This window comes from Pezoporus flaviventris, unplaced genomic scaffold (genome assembly GCF_033815535.1).
Source record: "Pezoporus flaviventris isolate CSIRO_AGI_PZ_B2104156 unplaced genomic scaffold, CSIRO_AGI_Pfla_v1 ptg000006l, whole genome shotgun sequence".
NCBI lineage: Eukaryota > Metazoa > Chordata > Aves > Psittaciformes > Psittacidae > Pezoporus > Pezoporus flaviventris.
In genome coordinates, this window is record NW_026892554.1 from 763,469 (window position 1) to 783,025 (window position 19,557).

Here is a 19,557-nt window from a genome sequence, read left to right on the forward strand (position 1 = left end):
CTGAGGCTCCTGTAGTTTAGCAAAGGAAATAGAGGCTCTGGACTGGCAGAGATTTAATTCAAAGCCTCTGTGAAGACGCACGTATCCAAACCAGCTTTAGGAACACCCCCAGGTTTCAGCAGGGTGCCAAGGCACACTCAGCATGCCCAGGGCACTGCTGCTTAGCCAGCCATGGACAAACCCCGTCCTTCACAGCATCCCTGGGTGCACACAGAGGCTGTAAATGCAAATAAATGGTGGTGGAGGACAGGGGACACCCACCAAGGGGAGTTGCAGTCACCTGTCCCTCCCAGTGCTCCCAGCTTAGCGCAGGGTGGAACGGGAGCAGCCACACTGTGCCCAGCAGGGATGCAGGCATTGCCCCCACAGCCTGGGAGTGGTGGGGCTTCAGAGAGAAGAGATCAGGGGATGTGGAGGAAGAGCAAATGTCCTTGTAATGGACAGAAATCCTCTCCCCACCTTCTCCAAACCTCACTGGCCAGTAATCGCCAAAAGATGGTGGAACTGGATGAGCTCAGTACCAGGGCACAGCACCCACAGCCCCTGGGACCCCTCTGCTCCCAGCAGTGCTCAGCATAGCCAATACTAGAGCAAGGTGCCTAGGGCCTGGTGTCAAGCAAGCCAGCAGAAAGCCACTTTAGATAAGGTGGGAAGGGAAGAAGCAATAAACAACCTCTGCAGAGCAGCTCCTGGCTGCAATTTCCTGATGCAGGCAGCAGGTCCTGCCCTCCCCAGGGCGTGCAGGGCGATGGAGGGCTCTGCTCTGCCCTGCCCTGCTTATGGCAGAGGAGATCCCACCAAGGAAGCAGGAGGCAATTCCCCAGCAGTTCCCCCGGCCCAGGGGCACGGAGCCCTGGGTTGTCACCAGCCCCAGTGCCCTGCAGAGCGCAGGGACGGGCAGGGTGTGCTTCTGGGGTCTGCTCTAAACCAAAACCGTAATACAGGAAGAAAACCGCACAGCAGGAAGAGCTTCCCACAGCATCCTCCAACAGACATGTTGGTTAGCATTAATTACAGCAGTGTCCTGCCCCAGCCAAGGTGATGAAACACAGCATTAACTGATTAATAGATGGATTTCATGCCTTGGCCTGTAACCCTGCGCTCTGGAACACGTACACACCGCTGCCACATCCTTCTAGCAGCAAGGACTATGATTACTGTTAACTTCATGCTCTGTTTATGTCAGTGCCATGCCGTAGCTGTTATCTGCAAACAACAGATCACCCGGGCTCTATTAAAGCGATATTTATATTGCAGAGGAGTTGCTCTAATTGCACAAAGGCCCCACAGCCACGTCTCTCACAACCACGGCAGTTCAGAGCCCAGAGCTGCAGCCGCCTCAGGACAGCTCCTCCTGCTCCTGCTGTGGGTTTGTGTCCACGTCCCACTGGGGCCGGGAGCATCTGGGATGGAGCTGGGCAAAGGCACCAGGCACATCCCAGCCTCCTGCCCGGGGAATGTCAGGAAACGCTGCCCATCACCGTGGCTTTGCCCATCACCGCGGTCCATTGACAGCAGCCATCCCTGTCCTCGCTGCCCAGGGAGCCGCTTCCGAGGGCCGGGCCAGGTTCTGTCCCTGCTCCACAGGGATTGCATAAGCAGCCGGAGTTTGTCCTCGGAGCGCACAGCGGCAAAGGCACGTCAAGGGAAGCGCTCGATCCCCTCTGACAGCTCCTTCCCAACGCGCAGCGGTTGCGACGTGGCTGTTAAACCTCATTTAGGATAGCGGCTTTTATTTTAAAGGAGGTTGTGCAAAACAAGACACAGCCCAAGAGGACTTCAGAGCCCCACTGCTGGCGTTAGCACGGGCTGGCAACATGAGCAGCACGCGAGGCAAAGCCCTCCAGCCCATCCCGATTCTCTGATGTCTGATAGAAAGCTCTAACCCGCAGCCCCAGGCCTTGCTGATGCTGGCAGGAGAGGGGTGGTTTATACGAGCACTTCAGTGGCTATAGCCATGCTTGGAAGAAGCAGAGATAAGAGGAAAGGCTGTCTCCATAAAGCAGGAGTTATGGCTTTACAAGCTCTTCCCCTGTAGCAGGGTGCTCGCATTCCTGGGGCGGCTGCAGAGACCTGAATCTGGAGAGGTTCAGCTCGTGCCCAGCATCAGCAGGCAGGAAGGAAGCTGCAGCTCCATAAATCTGGCTGTAATTGTGGGAATACACTGGGGATGTCGATAAAGAAAAGCCACAGGATGACACAGGCCTGGGAAAGGCGCTGCTCTGTAAGATCAGCACCTCTGCCTCACAGAAGGGGAATTGATCCAGACAAAACCCCTCCAAATGCTTTGTGTTCTTAATATCTTATCAAATGAGCGACAAAGATGTAACAGCGGTAGGTGTAATTTACCTATCTCCTGCGAGCACTAGATCCTCTACAACACGGTAATTGATTTACAGAGCTGGGAGGCAAAGCAGGACTACGAGAGATTATTTATTGACTGAGGGATAAGAAACCCTCGGCAGGGAAGGTGGGTCCATCCTGATGGCTTCGGAGGATGCAGGGGGAAGTGGGGGCTTCCAGGGTAACCCCTTGTGGGGCAATGCTTGGTAGCGGCTGGCATGTTCTGCTTTCTCAATCCATACCCTAATTCCTGTTAAGATCACCCCTAGCTGTGGACGAGCACTTTTAAATACAGCTTTGAAGAGATTAAATACATGAAACATTATTTTATAGATGGGAAGCTGCAGGTGGCCATGTGGAGGGCTGATTCCTGCCACCTCCCCACCCCTCCCACTCACCCCCCGTGTACCCTCGGTAACAAGCGCTGCGAGGATGCTACCGCCTATTCCAGCATTAGGGAAGGGCTGACGTGCCACGTCCTATCTCCCCGCGGATGCTCCCCCCAGCCCTGAGACAGCTGCCCTTCAACGTGAGCACAGGACCAGTTGCTTCTTGAGCAGCCTCTCTTTTATCAGCCAAACACACCCTATCTTCAGCTCTTTCCCACCAAAAGGTAATTACCTTAAGAGCTCATTACGACTACAGGATGTGCAATTACTGCCTGGAAATAATGCGCTATTTTTAGCACATCAGAGTAAGAAGTGGCAGATTGACAAGAATTATCCCTGGAGCACGAAGGCAACCGGCTTGTTAAGACTGCCTTTTTTGGGTTCTGACTCTTTGGAGGGAAAGGAGATGGCAGCAGACCTGGGCAGGGTCCATGGCTGCCAACTGCCCTCTCTGCATCCCACCCCAGCTCCTGACCATCCTCTGCATCCCACCCCAGCTCCTGACCATCCTCTGCATCCCACCCCAGCTCCTGACCATCCTCTGCATCCCACCCCAGCTCCTGACCATCCTCTGCATCCCACCCCAGCTCCTGACCATCCTCTGCATCCCACCCCAGCTCCTGACCATCCTCTGCATCCCACCCCAGCTCCTGACCATCCTCTGCATCCCACCCCAGCTCCTGACCATCCTCTGTGTCCCACCCCAGCTCCTGACCATCCTCTGTGTCCCACCCCAGCTCCTGACCATCCTGGCCTTGAGCACTGCCAGGGATGGGGCAGCCACAGCTTCTCTGGGCACCCTGTGCCAGCGCCTCAGCACCCTCCCAGGGAAGAGCTTCTGCCTAAGAGCTCAGCTCAGTCTCCCCTCGGGCAGGTTAAAGCCCTTAAATCTGCATCCCAGCCCCATCAACCGCAGGGGCACTCAGGCACCTTCGCCAGTGCTGCACAAGGCCCCTCCTCGCTATCAAGAGCTCTCTAGGAACAGACTTTATGACTCCTTCCTAAATCCCAGCTATAAAAACACACACGCAATGCTTGGCTACCTGCAGCTACCTCCTACCAGCCGTACAGTGATGCTCTCTGGAGCCTCTCCATAAGTAATGACAGATACAAGAGCAGTGTAGGATGATGTCAGATATGCTTAAGATGTGTGTGGATTACAACACCATAAATGTTTTAAGAGCTTGAGTAAATCTGTTGCTAACCTTATACCGAGCTCCATTGGCCCCCTCAGCCCTTCCCTTGGCAGCGGATGCCATCCAGGCAAAAGCATCATATTTTTACCCTGGTGCTCTCACTGTGTCTGACACCCTGATTAGAGGCCAGGATAACTGCAGCACTTAGAGAAGAATCAAGTGCATTCAGAACAGTCTCTTCTGGCTCCTGCAGTTTATCAGAGGATTTCATTTTCCCAAAGGTACCTAAAAGCCAGCCTGCCACCAGCGCTCACCCTCTCCTGCTTGCTCCGTGTGCTATTCCATGCCAGCTTGCTCACTCGGAAGAACACACCAGCAAAATGGCACCATGTTTCCTTTGCCCAGGCACTGAAGAAATACCAGGAATGAGATCTGCATTGACATTTCAGCACTGCCAGCACGATGTGGGCATCCCAGGGCATCCATCAGGGTGAAGTCCAACAGTCCTCTCTCCATCACCAATGCCAAGGGCCATGGTGGCAGACACAAGGAGCCCCTTGGAGAAGTCCCCATAGCCCAGCAGCTGGGACAAGGCTGGATCTGGACTAACCCCAGTGGGTTTCAGCTCCGTGTTGTCACATCCCGGGGCTGGACGTGAAGCTCCAGCACGATGTGTCTGAAGCAGGGGCAGGGCAGTGGGGATGAGGACATCTCCCAGGCGATGCTGGTCCCTCACTCACCAGCATCCCTGATCCTCTGTTCCCATGGCAATCCCAACCCCACCAGCTGCACCGAGGCATTGGCTTTTCTCCTCCCTGTGGTGAGATCCATGGAACAAAGCAAACCCAGACAATTAGGCTGTGTCCATGGGGTCACCGTGCAGTCACTGCTTCCAGGATGATTTATGGCTTCCCAAGGCCGTGCAGAAACCAATGCTGAGCCATTCTGGGCTGCTTCTTACTCTTATCCCATCTCCTGGAAACTGCACAGGGTGTAAAACTGCAGCCCAGCTCATCTCACCTCCTCATCCAAGCATTTATCTCCCCACGATCACCAAGCCACTACCAGCTGAAGATGGCACTTGTCTGCAGGGGTGAAGCAGACATGTGGAGGGAATGGGAAATCCTGGGCTAAGAGGAATGGTTAAAAGCACAGCCCATAATTTCAGTTAAGATCCAGCACTGGTGCTGGCTCAGCAAGGGAAACACCAGCACCCTAATACCTGAGGAAGCTTTCTGGCTGCTGCATCTGAGCCCTGGGAAAAGCTGCCCATTCTATGGACCTGGGGCTCAACATTCACACCCATCCCGGGGAATCTGAACTGTGACTCGGAATTCAAGCCAAGCAGAGCTCCATTCGCTGTAACAGAGAACCAGGCATGGATCCCAGCTCCCATCACGGGCTCTCCCAGCCGCCTGTGCCAGGCATTGGGCTCTGCTGGGATGCGGGAGCCCCCGGTGCGGTCCCTGCTCGGGGCACGGTGCCTTCGCACACCCAGGGGCTCACGAGGGAACACCAGCACAGAGATGAGGCTCAGAGAACACATCTCCTCCTGCTCCCTTCCAGGGGCTGAGCAGAAAGAGCGAACTGGAAGTGCCTTTCCCGAGCGCATGAGGTTCAATCGCTCACGCTCTGCGTTATCAATGCACTCCCCTGGCACAACCCCTTCACCCAGCGATGCAGGAACCTCAACTGAGTTGCAGCTCGATCTGAGAAGCCTTCCGGCGGTGGGGCCCCCGGGGGACGAGCCCTGCCCCGGGCTGCAGCCGTGTCCTGCTCCTCCCCGCGCTGCCATCAATGCCAGCGGTGCTTGGGCGCTGCTGCCCCCTCGCAGTTATCCCCGTGGGGACCTGCTCACTGCTGCTGGGGTTTGCACTTCCTTGCCCCCAAGAGTGGATCACCTCCTCCCCAGAAACAGTGCAGCTGTGAGGGCCGCGGGTGGGCACGGCGGGAGCTGAGGGGTTCAAGACACGGTGGGTCCCTGTGCTGGGACAAGCAGAGCTCTGCTGCAGCCTGCTCTGCTGCTCCTCTGTGTGCAACCTGCAGTGCAAAGCAACACCAACCCTGTACAGTGAAATCGTCCTCTCTGCTCATGGCACCGGCCCCGGCAAATCCATGAACCCAAGCACCCTGCAAGCCAAGCCTTCATGGCCCTCTCCATGCACTCCCTGCATCCAGTCTCTCACCAACGTGTCCTCAGAGGAACCTGGACGGCGCAAGGACGAGCTGTTATCCCGGGTTTGCAGCTCGGGAGGTGGAGCAGGACCCTGCTGAACCCACAGCTTCCAGTGCTTCCCCCGGCAGCCCCAGGACACTGACAGGATGTGACAGGGCTCATCAGCATCAGCTCATGGGCACAGAGATTAACCACGTCTGAACAACACCTCTGGACAGGCCCAGCGGAGCTGGCTGAGGACACAGCATCCGCAACCAAACCACCTCAAAATGCCTCGGACATCATTCCCTGACCCACTCAATGGCATCCTCGACGCAAAATGCCGCTTTAACTAAAGAGTCCTACAGAAATGGGAGCACTCTCCAGTACCGGGGCTTACTAAGGAAAGCCTCAGCCTGATTTCTGTCCCTCAAGCCCTGTTAGTTGCACGGGATGGGGGGGGGAGGGGGGCACGACTTTGCCGGGGCTGTCCCCTCAGGGCAGAGGGAAATCACTGCCATTGTTATTTAAGGCACCGTAATCAGTCGGGATTAATTCTGCATTTGCACTTACTTATGCCTAGAACAAAGCCCGGATGTGAAGCTGGGGGACCCTGTACCCAACCAGCACCAAAGCACTGTTAAGGACAAGCAAGCTCCCACTCAGGTGAAAGAAAAGCAGGACAGTAGTGACGAGGATCTGGACCAGAAGACAGAAAACTCCATTTTGGATCAGGAGAAGAACCTTCATACTGAAGGACAGCCCAGCAACAAGGCCAGGTTGGGCACAGGGGCTTGGAGCAAGCTGCTCCAGTGGAAGGAGTCCCTGCCCGTGGCAGGGGTTGGAGCTGGAAGAGCTTTAAGGTCCCTTCCAACACAAACCAGGCTGGGATTTAAGCAGAAGCATGGTCCTAGAGAGCTGCCTTTGGAGGGAGGTCCAATGGTACCAGCGCAAGGGCAGGCACTGAGGCTGGGCTCCAAAAGCTGTCCCGCAGGATCCCTGTATGGCTGGAACAGGAGGGTCTGGCACAGTGGGGAATACTCCAACATCCATTGCATCCCCACTGCCTTGATCCTCTCACCAGCATCTCCCACCCCAGCCTTCTGCTGTTGTGTTTTCTACCACATTCCCTTCTCCACTTCCAATGGCCACAGGAGCTCCAGGCCTTCAGATCCCAAAGACATTCTGTTCTCTTTACATTTCCTTTGGAAAGCCATTATTGTTTGCAAGCCAGAAATATCCGTCAGCAGGCTATATAGTGCACCTCTAATGAGAGTTAAATCGATCACGGGAAGTACCTGCTCAGCATGTTTATTGTCTAGTTTTCAAATGTAACTGTATTGGATTCCAGCTTTTTTCCCCATCCATCCGAAGAGATAAGTGTATAGATAATGTATAGTCAGAAGCTTTATAAACTCCCTAATCTATGCTCCTGAAATCTCTCTCTAGCTCCAGAATGGCTATATCAATTTTTGCCTGTTGTTTTATTAAAGAAAAATTCCATATAGGCAACGAGATGGATATTTCCTTTGGGATCCCAGCTTACGTGCCAAGCTAAAAGCCAAGGAGATCTGAAACAGCCCTGCTATAAATCCTCTGAGAAATAGAAAGGCCTCACCGATATGACAGATACGCCACTATAATTAAAGCTGTTGGTTACAGACGTTATGCAGCCAAAATAGTCTATTTCCAGCTGCAGCATTGATCACGTTTTGACACCCAGCATTAACGAGCCGAGGTCTCCCAACGCCACTGAGCCTTCGTTCATTATCACCTATTAAAACGCCTCGTGAATGTGCGGTGCCTGGCGAGTGCTGCCCTGCCTGCTTTCCTCCCTCCCGCAGCTCCCGAGCAGCACGAGCTCTCCCCCACGCTCCGGAGTCCGGCGCTTCCTTCTTCACCGCCAGCTAAGGAAGACCGGGATCTGTGCAAGCCTTGAATTTCCAATGAGAGGCTGGATGCAGAGAACTGCCTCTCCCAGGGAAAGAAAATGGGTCTTGGCGTGTGCTCAGCTCCGGCGGGACCGCAGCCCGGCCGGGAGCAGGGGGAGGCTCCAGCTCGAAACATCTAAAGAAAATAGGTTACCGTGAGGATGTTCAAATCCTGGTGGCACAGCCAGAGCACGGCCCCGAGCTCTGCAGCGCGCGGGCCTCTTCGGCATGGGTTCCCTAAGCTGCACAATGGGAGCGCACCCTCCAAACCCAGGCAGGCTTTTCTGGCTGCTCCTTGCCTGCAGAGCAGCAATTCCCATTTACATCCACTTTCCCGGGCAGGACCAAAGACTGAGCAATTCAGGAGAACACACACACACAGTTTCCATGAGGAGAACTGGGAGCATCCACTAATGGAAGCACAAAGTTGATCCTCAGTGCACCTAAAAGATCCCGTGGCTTAAAACAGGGCTCTGCCCTACAAAGGGGTTCTGGAAAGCTGGCACCAGGACCTAGATGATCTTTAAGGTCCCTTTCAACCCAGTCCATCCTGTGACTCTCTGATGTGTATCTGGAGAGACAGCTGCTGACTGCATCGAGCAAAATAAGACTTCACTGCGTTTCACCCTACACAGGACAAGGCAGAGGATGCCCGATGGCATCCTGCATTTTGTGTGTGCGCAGAGCAAACTGCATTCCCCAGGAGATGTCAGCTGCCAAAGCACCTCTGCCCACGGGAACAGTGCTTACCAGCGAGGGCAATCTACATGCATGGTCATTGCCAAAGTGCAATTAAGGGCGTGGTACAGTCTGTATCTTTAAAGCGATGATACAGGACGGACAAAGTGCCAAGTGCTCCCCAGGACTGCACCAGATCCGTGCCCGGCAGTTACAGAAATCCTGGTTTTCCCTAGAAAATCTCGCTGCGCTGCACCCGAAGCCCAGTTCCCCCATTCCCGCTGCACTGGCCCTCGCCAGCCAAAAAGACCCGGCATTTTTGCAGATCTTGACTTCAGTCTCGGCCCGAATTCCACAACAGACACCACAGCGCCTGCCCCATGCGCCGGAAAACTGCCCCAGCAGCCCCAGCCCCGCAGGCTCCGTTAGAAACAGCCGGACCCCAGCTCCCCTCACCCGGGGAAAATCAGAGCAGTGCAAGATCCGTGCCATGGAGCAACGGGAGGAAGGCTCACACGCGACTGTCACATACCCACCCACCGCCGGCGAGCCGGGGCTCAGGTGCAGCCGCTCCAGACCTCGGCACCCTTCCTCTCCTTCCCCAGGGCTCCCGAACGCAGAAGGCAGCACTTGCCCTCCTGTCTAGCAGGGAAACCGCTGTAATGACATTTAACAGCCACCTTCAGCTGCAAGAGCTCCCTGTCAATGTCCCACAACACACACAATGAGAGGCTGGCTCCTTGGAGTAGGAGGCGGGTGCTGGTGGTTGGGGACATGCGGAATTTGCCCGCGAGGCTTAAAACCATGGTTTTGTCCAAGATGCTCACCCGGCAGGGGCCGGGCTGCGGGCTGGAATTCCACACGCACACAGATCCCTGAATGACAACACCCCGTGGGGATGATGGAGGAGAGAAACCATCTCCTGCCCTGCCCCGAGCCCTGAAAACAGATCTGCCAGGTGCACCCACAGGGAGGGACCATGGGCACTTTTGGCGCCTCTAGGCTTGCACAGGGCAAACCGAAGCATCACAAGAGGCTCAGCATTGCCGGAACGTGGCCGTGGTCATCACAACTGCATCCACCATCTCCCGAGCTCCGTCGGAATGCAAAGTGGGCTGCTCAAGGCACTCCCAGTATTCCCCAGGGACCTCAAAAAAGCCTCCTCCTCCTGTGCGTTACCCAAGTTTCACGTGGCAGGAGCAGAGAATTTCTCCTTCAGGCTGCTGCTGCACACCCCTTCCTCCAGCGGCAGCTGTCTGTCTGTATCTGTATTTGTCTTCAACGCCTTATGAGATGGGAAAGTGATAAGCAAAGCAGTTCCTTCAGGAAGCTGGCTCTTGACGGGGATAGCTGGCAGTTTCACAGCGGGCAACGTTGTCAAACGTAAGAAAGGTTAACAGAAAATAGACATTTCAGCTGAAATAGCAGCACTAGAATCCTTTTCAGTGGGTCTCCGTAACAACTTGTGTTTCCGCCTCCCATTAAAATGAGAGTATGGCACTAGTTTTTCAGCGGACATTTAGTGGGTGCTTTCCTCAGCTGCCTTCTGTATCCTTTGTATTTAAAATTATATACTTGGAATTGAATTTAAAGGGGAAAAGGAGGTGAAACCCAAGAAGCTCTCAGCTTTGTTACTTTGTCTTCCTGTGCTTTCAGGCAGTTTGTTTTCCAACTGTACATAGGTAAATGCTGGAGCAGGGAGGAAGGCTGCTGCCCTGAGAGCGCACAGCTCCACAGAGATGTAACAAGAGCAATAAGTGTCTGCTGCAAGTACACATAAACAAAACCATCTGAATAATCCACAGGGAAGCAGGCGAGGAAATGTGGTGTCTGGTGCCCACCGCCCCTGGGCCTGCAGGCTGCCGTGAGACCCTGCAGCCCAGAGAGTCTGCCGATGGACTTCCCACTACTCCATCACACTGACCGTGCTGCAGTGGCTCTGCTGGAGCCCCACCAGTGCTGGACCACAAGAGCAGGCGATGCTCCAAGAGCCCCACCTGCTGCATGGACCCGTGGCCTCAGACCCAAAATCCACCTTCCCCCAGGCTTTTGGTTTGGCATCAGCCCCTGCCCCACACCCGGGTTCAGGCTGCAGAAAGGGCCTTTGGGAGCAGGGAAACTTCCCAGCACAAAGCCTCATGGATTCAGTGCTCTCAGCAACAGGGAGCAACCTCCAGCACAGAACCCATCACCTGGGCTCAGGCCTTCAGATAGGAGACCCACGGCCTGAGCAGTGATCTGCTAACCTGATTCCTGGGAAAAGGGGTTGGAAACTCTCGGAAGATGAAAACATAATGAACAAATAACCTTCAGTACCCAGCGCTGCAAGACCCACGGCTCCCCTTTGTGTTGACGGCCTGTTATTAATGGTCCTGTCAGGCCTCCTAATGAACTTTGTGCTTCATGTGGGAATGTGGGGCTTGCCCAAGAGCGCAGTCAAGAGCTTGTTTTCATTTATTAACTGTATTATGCAAGAAAGTTCTTACACTCTGAACCCAAGAAACTGCATTTCTGTGTTTTCCTCACGTCTCCACGTCCATGTAGTGCTACTGGGGTTTGAAACAGAACTGTTCCTTCAGGAAAATGCTTGCTGCACCCAGCGAGGGCAAATCATTTGTTATTTCAAGGCTCTTCCACCACCACTGACACCACAGCAAAGAATTTCAAACATTTCCTCAGACAAGCAGCTCAGTCAGAGTGAAGCTGCAGCAGAGCATCAACCGAGAGCATCAGCCCAGAGCATCAGCCCAGAGCATCAGCCCAGAGCACCAGCACAGAGCATCAACCCAGAGCATCAACCCAGAGCACCAGCACAGAGCATCAACCCAGAGCATCAACCCAGAGCACCAGCACAGAGCATCAACCCAGAGCATCAACCCAGAGCATCAGCCCAGAGCATCAGCCCAGAGCATCAACCCAGAGCATCAACCCAGAGCACCAGCACAGAGCATCAACCCAGAGCATCAGCCCAGAGCATCAGCCCAGAGCATCAACCCAGAGCATCAGCCCAGAGCACCAGCACAGAGCATCAACCCAGAGCATCAACCCAGAGCATCAGCACAGAGCATCAGCACAGAGCACCAGCACAGAGCATCAACCCAGAGCATCAGCACAGAGCATCAGCACAGAGCACCAGCACAGAGCACCAGCACAGAGCATCAGCACAGAGCACCAGCACAGAGCATCAGCACAGAGCACCAGCACAGAGCATCAGCACAGAGCATCAGCACAGAGCATCAGCACAGAGCACCAGCACAGAGCATCAACCCAGAGCACCAGCACAGAGCATCAACCCAGAGCATCAGCCCAGAGCATCAGCCCAGAGCATCAACCCAGAGCATCAACCCAGAGCATCAGCACAGAGCATCAGCACAGAGCATCAGCACAGAGCACCAGCACAGAGCATCAACCCAGAGCATCAGCACAGAGCATCAGCACAGAGCACCAGCACAGAGCATCAGCACAGAGCACCAGCACAGAGCATCAGCCCAGAGCATCAACCCAGAGCATCAGCCCAGAGCATCAGCACAGAGCATCAGCACAGAGCACCAGCACAGAGCATCAGCCCAGAGCATCAACCCAGAGCATCAGCCCAGAGCATCAGCACAGAGCACCAGCACAGAGCATCAACCCAGAGCACCAGCACAGAGCATCAGCACAGAGCACCAGCACAGAGCACCAGCACAGAACATCAACCCAGAGCATCGCCACTTCTCAAAGCCGGCTTCTGTTTGGTGACACGGAGAACATGGAGGTAAACACAAAGTTAATACACTGCCAGACCAGCCCCTTGCCCTGGAGATGGAACAAAACACCTTTGGGAAGGTGCTTTTCCCAGCCAAGCTGCTCCCCACAGAGGTGGCACCTATGGGAACAGGGTCCCCAGCACCAAACTACCACCTGTACTGCTTTAAGAAGTGCCTCTGTGGCATGTCACACTGTTAACCTATAAGCTTTTCTGAGTCGAGCAAGCCCAACAGCTTCATATTCAGGCAGTTGCCCGAGCCCCAGCAAGCAGCTGAGACCTGCAGCCCTGTTCACCTGGACCGTCCCTCGGAACCCAGCAGGGGCAGATGCTGGGACGATGTCCTCCCTAAACCAGCAAAAAAACCCCAACAATAAAACCACGTATGGAGGTGCCAGCTATTCCACTGCCTGCAGCAGCTTCGCCTCCCCACCAGCATCCCTGACCCATAGACAAGCTCCCCATGCTCCTCTGCCTGCTTGATGGGCTGCTGGGGAGTGAAAATGAGGGCAAAAGAGAGGGATTCATCCAGACAAGGAACATGGGAATGTCACCAAAGTAAACTTGGGGTAATCCGTTAAGAAGGCTTTAGTTAGAAAGGGAATATTCAGGTGTTACCCAGCAGCACAGAGCCCCTACTCACACGCCTTTATCAAGCACAGCCAGAGGTTAACTCTGTTGGAAGGTTTAACCAGTGCCATTATGTGAAACAGAAATAAAACCTCTCCAAACCAGCTCTGCCTCAAGAGCTCCTTTCCTTTCCCCACCAATGGAGAAGCCAGATGACCCATCAGACCTGCCACACACCAGGGGGTGTGAAGCCCATCCACATCCCCATGCACTGCTGGGGCGAGCGGGACAAGCCCATGGGTGCAGCAGCCAAGTTACACGTTACAAACCCCAGCGAGCAGCTTGGCTCCGGTGTGCCCCGCGATGGAGGGTGCTGAGCCCACAGCCCACGCCGGGCGCCAGGACAGCTTCCCCATATGCAAGTAAAAATAGGAAGACATAAATTAGGCACAACAGGCGTAGGAAGAGCCCGGCGGAGGAAACCCGACGGATCCCAGCAAGACGTGGAATATCTGCGCTCGTGAGGGAATGACCTTCAAAACTCATTCACCGCTCGCAGCCTGCGCCGTGACGGCTTTTCTCACTTGCCACCACATCATCCATTCCTCCTCGGTACACTTTAATTCTGCACAGACTATAAATACTTGGCTCATAGGGCAGGAATAGAAAACAAATATTTAAGTGAGGTAACCTTGCTTGTGAGGGTGCTCCATTGTACCTTGGGCCATGCATGCTCTACAGCAGCATGCACTGTTTACTGTGCTGAACATAAAAGAAGGCACTGAAATACGTGCTCAAGTAGTATTTTCTCTTAAAGAGAAAGAAAGACACACAAGATGACGACAGCTCCTTGGAAAATTATCTTAAGGACAGAAAATCCAGATTTTTCTTAACTGCATTGCCTACACTTTCCCTTCCAAATTACGGGTTTCTGGTTAATTTGTACTAAAAGCAGCCTCTGAGAGGTTAATGAGTTTTCCTCACGCAGAATAAGGCCGGTCGCCGTTACAGGTACCTACCGGGTCACACTTTACAGCCCAAGGGGAGGTGAAGGGGGACTTGCGGCTTTGGCCACCACCCCCCCCTCGCCCCCCGCCATCACTTGCCCAAATCATCGTATTTACCCATTTTGGGCTATTTAAGCAAAAAAGCCGGTCCCGTCCAGCCCCCTCTTCCCCCCCGTCCTGTCACCCCCCCCCGCACCATCCGGTCACGGTTCCCAGGCACAAGCGCTTGGAGCGTGTCACCGCACCGGCGCGACCGCTCCGCAGCTGCGGGACAGGATGCAACGGGGGCCGCGGGGCTGGGGGGGCACACGGGACGGGACCTGCTGCTGCCGGTGCCACGCGAGTCGCCTTCACCCGAAACTCTGTCCTGGACCCTCCGCTGCCACGGGCCGGGCTGAAGGCAGCCGGTACCGGCGGCGATACCCGCAGGGGCTGCAGCGCCGGGACCGGCCGGAGCCCGGGCGCTCCTCTCCGCCACCGAGGCCCCGTCACTGCCGCGGAGGCGGGGAGCGCGGTTTGCCGGGTTATAGGAATCCCACATCCCACGGTCCCTGCGCGCCGAGCCACGGTCCCCGGCAGCGAACGGCAGCGACCGGGAGGGAGGCGGCCCCGGGTCCCGGTCCTGCTCCCGATCCCGGTCGATGAGCCCCGTTCCCGCCGCTCTGCACCGTTACGGAGCCCAACCGCTCCTTAGAGCAGAGCCAGGCGCTACCGAGGGCGGCGGGGGCCGGGGAGCGCCCACCCCAGCTCAGGGCACCCCCGGTGCATCCCTGCCCGGGGGCACTTTACTTCGCACCGAAGTCCTCCTCCTCCTCTTCCTCCCCTCCATGCAGCCGGCTGAGGGGGGGAAGCACCGCGCCGGGGCTGCCCCCGCTCCGCTGCTCTCCGGGGAGGGCGGGCGGCTCCCCGCGCCATCCCCGCACTCCGCCGCTCTGGGGGGGGGCTCAGCCCCGGGGCTCCGCTCCCGCAACCACGCTCCGGTCCCCGGCGGAGCTGCGGGAGCGGGGGCTGCCTTTGTTCGCGGCGGCGGGGCAGGACCGGGCCCCCCACCGCCGCTCCGCTCCGCTCCCTTTGTCCGCCGGGCCCCCCCCCGGTGCGGGGCCGTCCCTCCCCGCGCCGCCGCTGACCTGGATGGTGCAGGTGTACTCGCTGTCGTCCAGCAGCCGCACGGTGCAGTTGTACTCGCGGTCCAGGTTCCTGCTGCTGCCACTCATCCACCTGCTCAGCATCTTCCCGAGCCGGGCGGCGGGCGCTGCCGCGGAGCCTCCGCTCACATCCCCGCTGCCGGCGCGGCGCGGTGCGGTGCGGAGCGGTGCGGAGCGGCGGGGCCCGTCCCCCCCACCCCCCCTTACCCCGCGCCCGCCTCGGTCCGGCCCTGCCCTGTCCCCGCTGCGGGCCGAGCGGCGCGGAGCAGCGCGGAGCGGAGCGCAGTGCCCGTGCCCGGGCCGCGGCGCTCGGCGGGCGGGAGGAGGCAGGCCCGGGGGGGGCCAATCTCGGCGCCGCGGCCGTGACGGGCTCCGCCGCAAACCAATGCGGCACGGGCGGCGCGGCCCCGCCGCCTCCGCGGGCAGCCCCGAGCGGGAGGGAGGGGGCTTCGCTGGCGCGGAGGGGAGGGAGGGTGCGGGGGTGGGAGCGGAGCGGGGCTCCCCGGGGACACCCCGAGGGGCTCCGCTGCGGGAGGACCCCCCCCCCGCACCCGCACCCCGAGCCCGCAGAGGGGCTGCCCCGCACCCGGGCCGGGGGGGCAGCGGGGCTCGTGGGGGGCAGTGCCTCGGTCTCCCCCGCGACACAGAGCGGGGTCAATAGCTTGGAATTCCCACACGGGGGTCAGCTGCCACCGGGCTGGTCCCCAGGGCGCGAGCTCCTTTCTTAGCGCTCATTCGCTTAGAAGGAAACTTTAAAATCCCTGGTTATTAGGTAAAATGGGCTCTAAAAGTGAGCCCGCTGCTGGGATGCAGCTAGTGCTGCTCTGGAGACGTGGAACACCTGGTGGTGGTGCCAGCAGTGACCAGGGACGGATGGGAGCGCAGCCAGCGGGACTGCAGAGCTCTGCCTCTGGCCATGGGTGTCTCACTCCCATCTGTGGCCATCCCTGCCCCACTGAGGGGTTCAGCAGTGCTCTCACCACCACCCTGCTCCACACACGCTGACAAATACCGGATCAGACACACAGTGAGGTCCACGTTACCCTGCCTCATGTCTAACCGGTGGCACCACGGGCCCTGGCCCTGCTGTGCCCTCTTGGCTTTGCCTGGAGGCTCACGTTCATCCCTTCTGGCAGCCCCTGTCCTCCCTTCATGAGCCCCAGCCTCAGGCTCCGACTCTGCAGCTGACTCGTCCCTGTATTGTATCTGCTCCAATCTTGCTCATTCCCTGCTTCCCAGCCAGAAAGCCTGTTTACAAAGCCACATTCCTCTCCTTTCCCTGGGCAGCGCAGGCTCCCTTCCCACCAGTGCCCCCGTCTCAGGGGGCAGCATCCTCTCCTGCACCAGCAAACCTCTTCCCAGCTCCACTTTTCTGGACTCTCATACCCCTGACACACCATCCTCGCTATGGGGAGCCCACACTCTGGCGCGAGGGGCTGGGATCCTGGTGCTTTTCTTTGGGACCACACAATCCAGAGATTGTCTCTGTGATGGGTAACAGGAGATGAGGCTTTCCCCCATCCCCAGTGGGCTGGATGCTCTGGGTCTGCCCCTCAGGACACACCCCACAGCCACCCTGCTCTTGGAGGGACCACAGAGGCTTGATTATCTTGGTACAAAAGAAGCAATTAATCACAGTGTCCAATTAATGCTAAGGACAGAGTGGGAACAGGCTGTTGCAGGCAGTGGTGCTGCGGCAGTGGGGCAGGGACAGCGGGCAGCATCCTGGAGAGGACGTTATTCCACTGGGAAGAATGGTGGCAGGGACTTGGCCTGTGTGGGCTGCCTGTCGGGAGCCTGGGCTGTGCAGCTCGCGGGAGGGTGGGCTGAGCCCGCACGTTGTTGGGAGGCGTGATGCAGAGCCCAGAACAACAACGGCGCTTTTCAAAAGAATGGGACCGGCTCCTGAACCATCTGGGCACTGTTACAAAGATGCTTGTATTCACTGAAGTAGCTGCGACTTCGCCATGGATCCCACTCGGCATAAATTGTTCATCTGCCTCACAGCTCCCTTCTGAACCAGCTGAACTGCTAGTGAAGAATGGGATCCTCGGCGCTGGCAGGTGCTGCTTTCATGGGGAACAGAGGCTCCGGAGCCAGCTGAGCGGCTTTAACCAAGAGCATTCATGGGCGGCTTTGTCAGGGAGCCCCCGCCCGTGCCACGCTCCCGTGTCCAGCGAGGGCTTTGCTGATGCTCCCGTTCTCAACACAGAAACTCCTCCTTTTACAGAGCGCCTTGGCAGGAGCCCCTTGACTGAGTCCATCTCCTCAGCTGCATCCTCAGAACAGGGAACGTCGCTGGAGCTGGAATCTGAGGGCATCTCTGCTTCTCTCTCAAGCTGCCTAAAAGGAAACCCAAAAGGTTTCCACTGAGCGTATCAAAGGCTGGGAGATGCCTTTATAAAACACTGTTCCCCAGCTCCCATTGCCAAGGACGCAGCTTTGACGAGTAATGTCCTTTTGTTTTCTTTTTAATAATGAACACAGCAAACCCCATCAATTCTCCCCATTTGGATTCCGTGCTACGGGCAGATTTCAGTTAAAAGATCCCAAGCACAGCTTTCCAAATGCACGTTTCAAGTGGAGTCTTTGATGTATTTGTTTTCCAGCAGGTTAGGGAGTGTTTACTGAAAACCAAATACATCTGTAGTAAACAGCCAGTCACTGTCTTACTTTGCATTTACGTGGTGCAGTAATAGAAGGTGCACTGACAAAGTCAACGCTGCTCCAGCCTGGTGTGCCCAGGTGAGGTCTGGGAAGCACTCAGCTGTGTGAATATCCACTGTTGACAGGAGCAAAGGTGCAACAAGTGCCTTAAATTCAAAAGTAATGCTTTGCTTTCTGCCCGTCTCAAGTATTTCAGTGCGCAGCCTTAAAGGACGACTGCTCAGCTTTGAGGTATGCCAGTGTTTGTAAGGAATAACGACTTGTTGTGCTCAAGATGACCAAAATATGCAGCTCTGCTGTATCTGGTGTTTCTTCTTTACATACCTTCTGCATTTGCTTCATTGGGAGCCAGGAAATGAGGCTGTCAGTTCTGCTCTGCTTTTCAGCAGGTACCTGCATCTGAAATGATAGAAAAGCAGCATTTCTTATCATCCGAGCTCCGGCACGAGCCCAGCACCATCCAGATGAGATGACAAAACGTGGCCCGAGCTCACAGGGTTTGCCCGCCATGTAAATGGTCAATAGTACTGGCAGCGGGGTCTTACACTCCCAAATCAGCTGTAGCCAGTGCTGCTGTTCCCCCAGGCTGTCTGCGGTGGGAAGTGGGCATCGATTCAGCAGCTCTCAGGTGCTCACACTTTTCTATACACTGATAAGAGACAGAAATCGAAGAGCAAATTCTCTATCATAGAATCATAGAGTAGTTGGGGTTGGAAAGGACCTTAAGATCATCCAGTTCCACCCCCCCTCCCATAATTACTGTTGTTCTTGAAAAGCTCTGGGGAAGACTTAGCCTGTTTTCAAATACCGATGCCACAACCAGCACATCTGAGCTCCCTTCCTTTATTTGCTCTGCATTGGGAACAAATGCTTGTATATTCTTCACACCATGTTTTTCTACAACAATGAATGATTATAAACACTTCGGTAACCAGAGAGGGACCCATCACTGGCTTTAGGCCAGGATTTGAGCATGGCATGGTGCTTACAGACAGGAGGCTTTGCAGGGGATGCAGAGGAGGGAGTATTCCACCATCAGTTAATGTTTGTGGAGTGTGGAAGCCCTTCAGCTGCTGTTTGTACATCTTTCACTCTCAGCTGAACACCAGTGGCCATGGGAAACATTAGGTCCAGTGACTGAGTTACCTCCTCCAGCAAGATTAGGTCATAAATCCCAGTTCTTTCGTTAGCTGATATCCCACAGACACATCCCCTGCAGCGGTGGTGCTGGGCCTGGCTGGGAAGAGATGCCAAACCAACAAGAAACCTCTTGGGTCTTATTTCTGCCATGATTTCTGCCAGCACAGGGGGAAGGAGGGTAATGTGCTCCATACAAACCTTTCTGTGTGGCTTTGCTCCCTTTATTACTTCTATATACCCTCATGTTATTTCTAGCAGCCCCATCTGATAAGAAGGGGCTGCGTCATCTCCCACCATGGTGCTGGAGGGTGTTTCACTGCAGGTCAGCTGCTGCAATGAGGATGAAGGAAGAAGGAGAAATGGGTCCTGTGTGCTGGGACCACCATCCCAGGCACAGCCCCAGCCTGGTTTGTGCTGGAAGGGAGCTCAAAGCTCCTCCAGCTCCAACCCCTGCCACGGGCAGGGACCCCTTCCACTGGAGCAGCTTGCTCCAAGCCCCTGTGTCCAACCTGCCCTTGAGCACTGCCAGGGATGGGGCAGCCACAGCTTCTCTGGGCACCCTGTGCCAGCGCCTCAGCACCCACACAGCCTCTTCCTCATCTCTCATCTAAACCTCCCCTGTAATAAAGAACTATATTAAAACATCTCCGC

The 19,557-nt window shown here is 56.1% G+C and overlaps 1 protein-coding gene across 2 annotated transcripts in view; it reads right to left on the bottom strand.

Annotated features, from left to right (window-relative positions):
• FRMD5 (FERM domain containing 5) overlaps positions 1-15,332 on the bottom strand; it is a 66,129-nt gene extending 50,797 nt beyond the window's left edge. Inside the window, exon 1 of one of the 2 annotated variants that reach the window (XM_061446512.1) lies at positions 15,082-15,332. In XM_061446512.1, coding sequence (XP_061302496.1) covers positions 15,082-15,183 — 102 coding nt within the window. In that variant the 5' untranslated portion in view covers positions 15,184-15,332. The remainder of the gene's footprint in view (positions 1-15,081) is intronic. The other variant, XM_061446510.1, reaches the window with a different exon arrangement.
• Between the last annotated feature and the right edge of the window lie 4,225 nt (positions 15,333-19,557).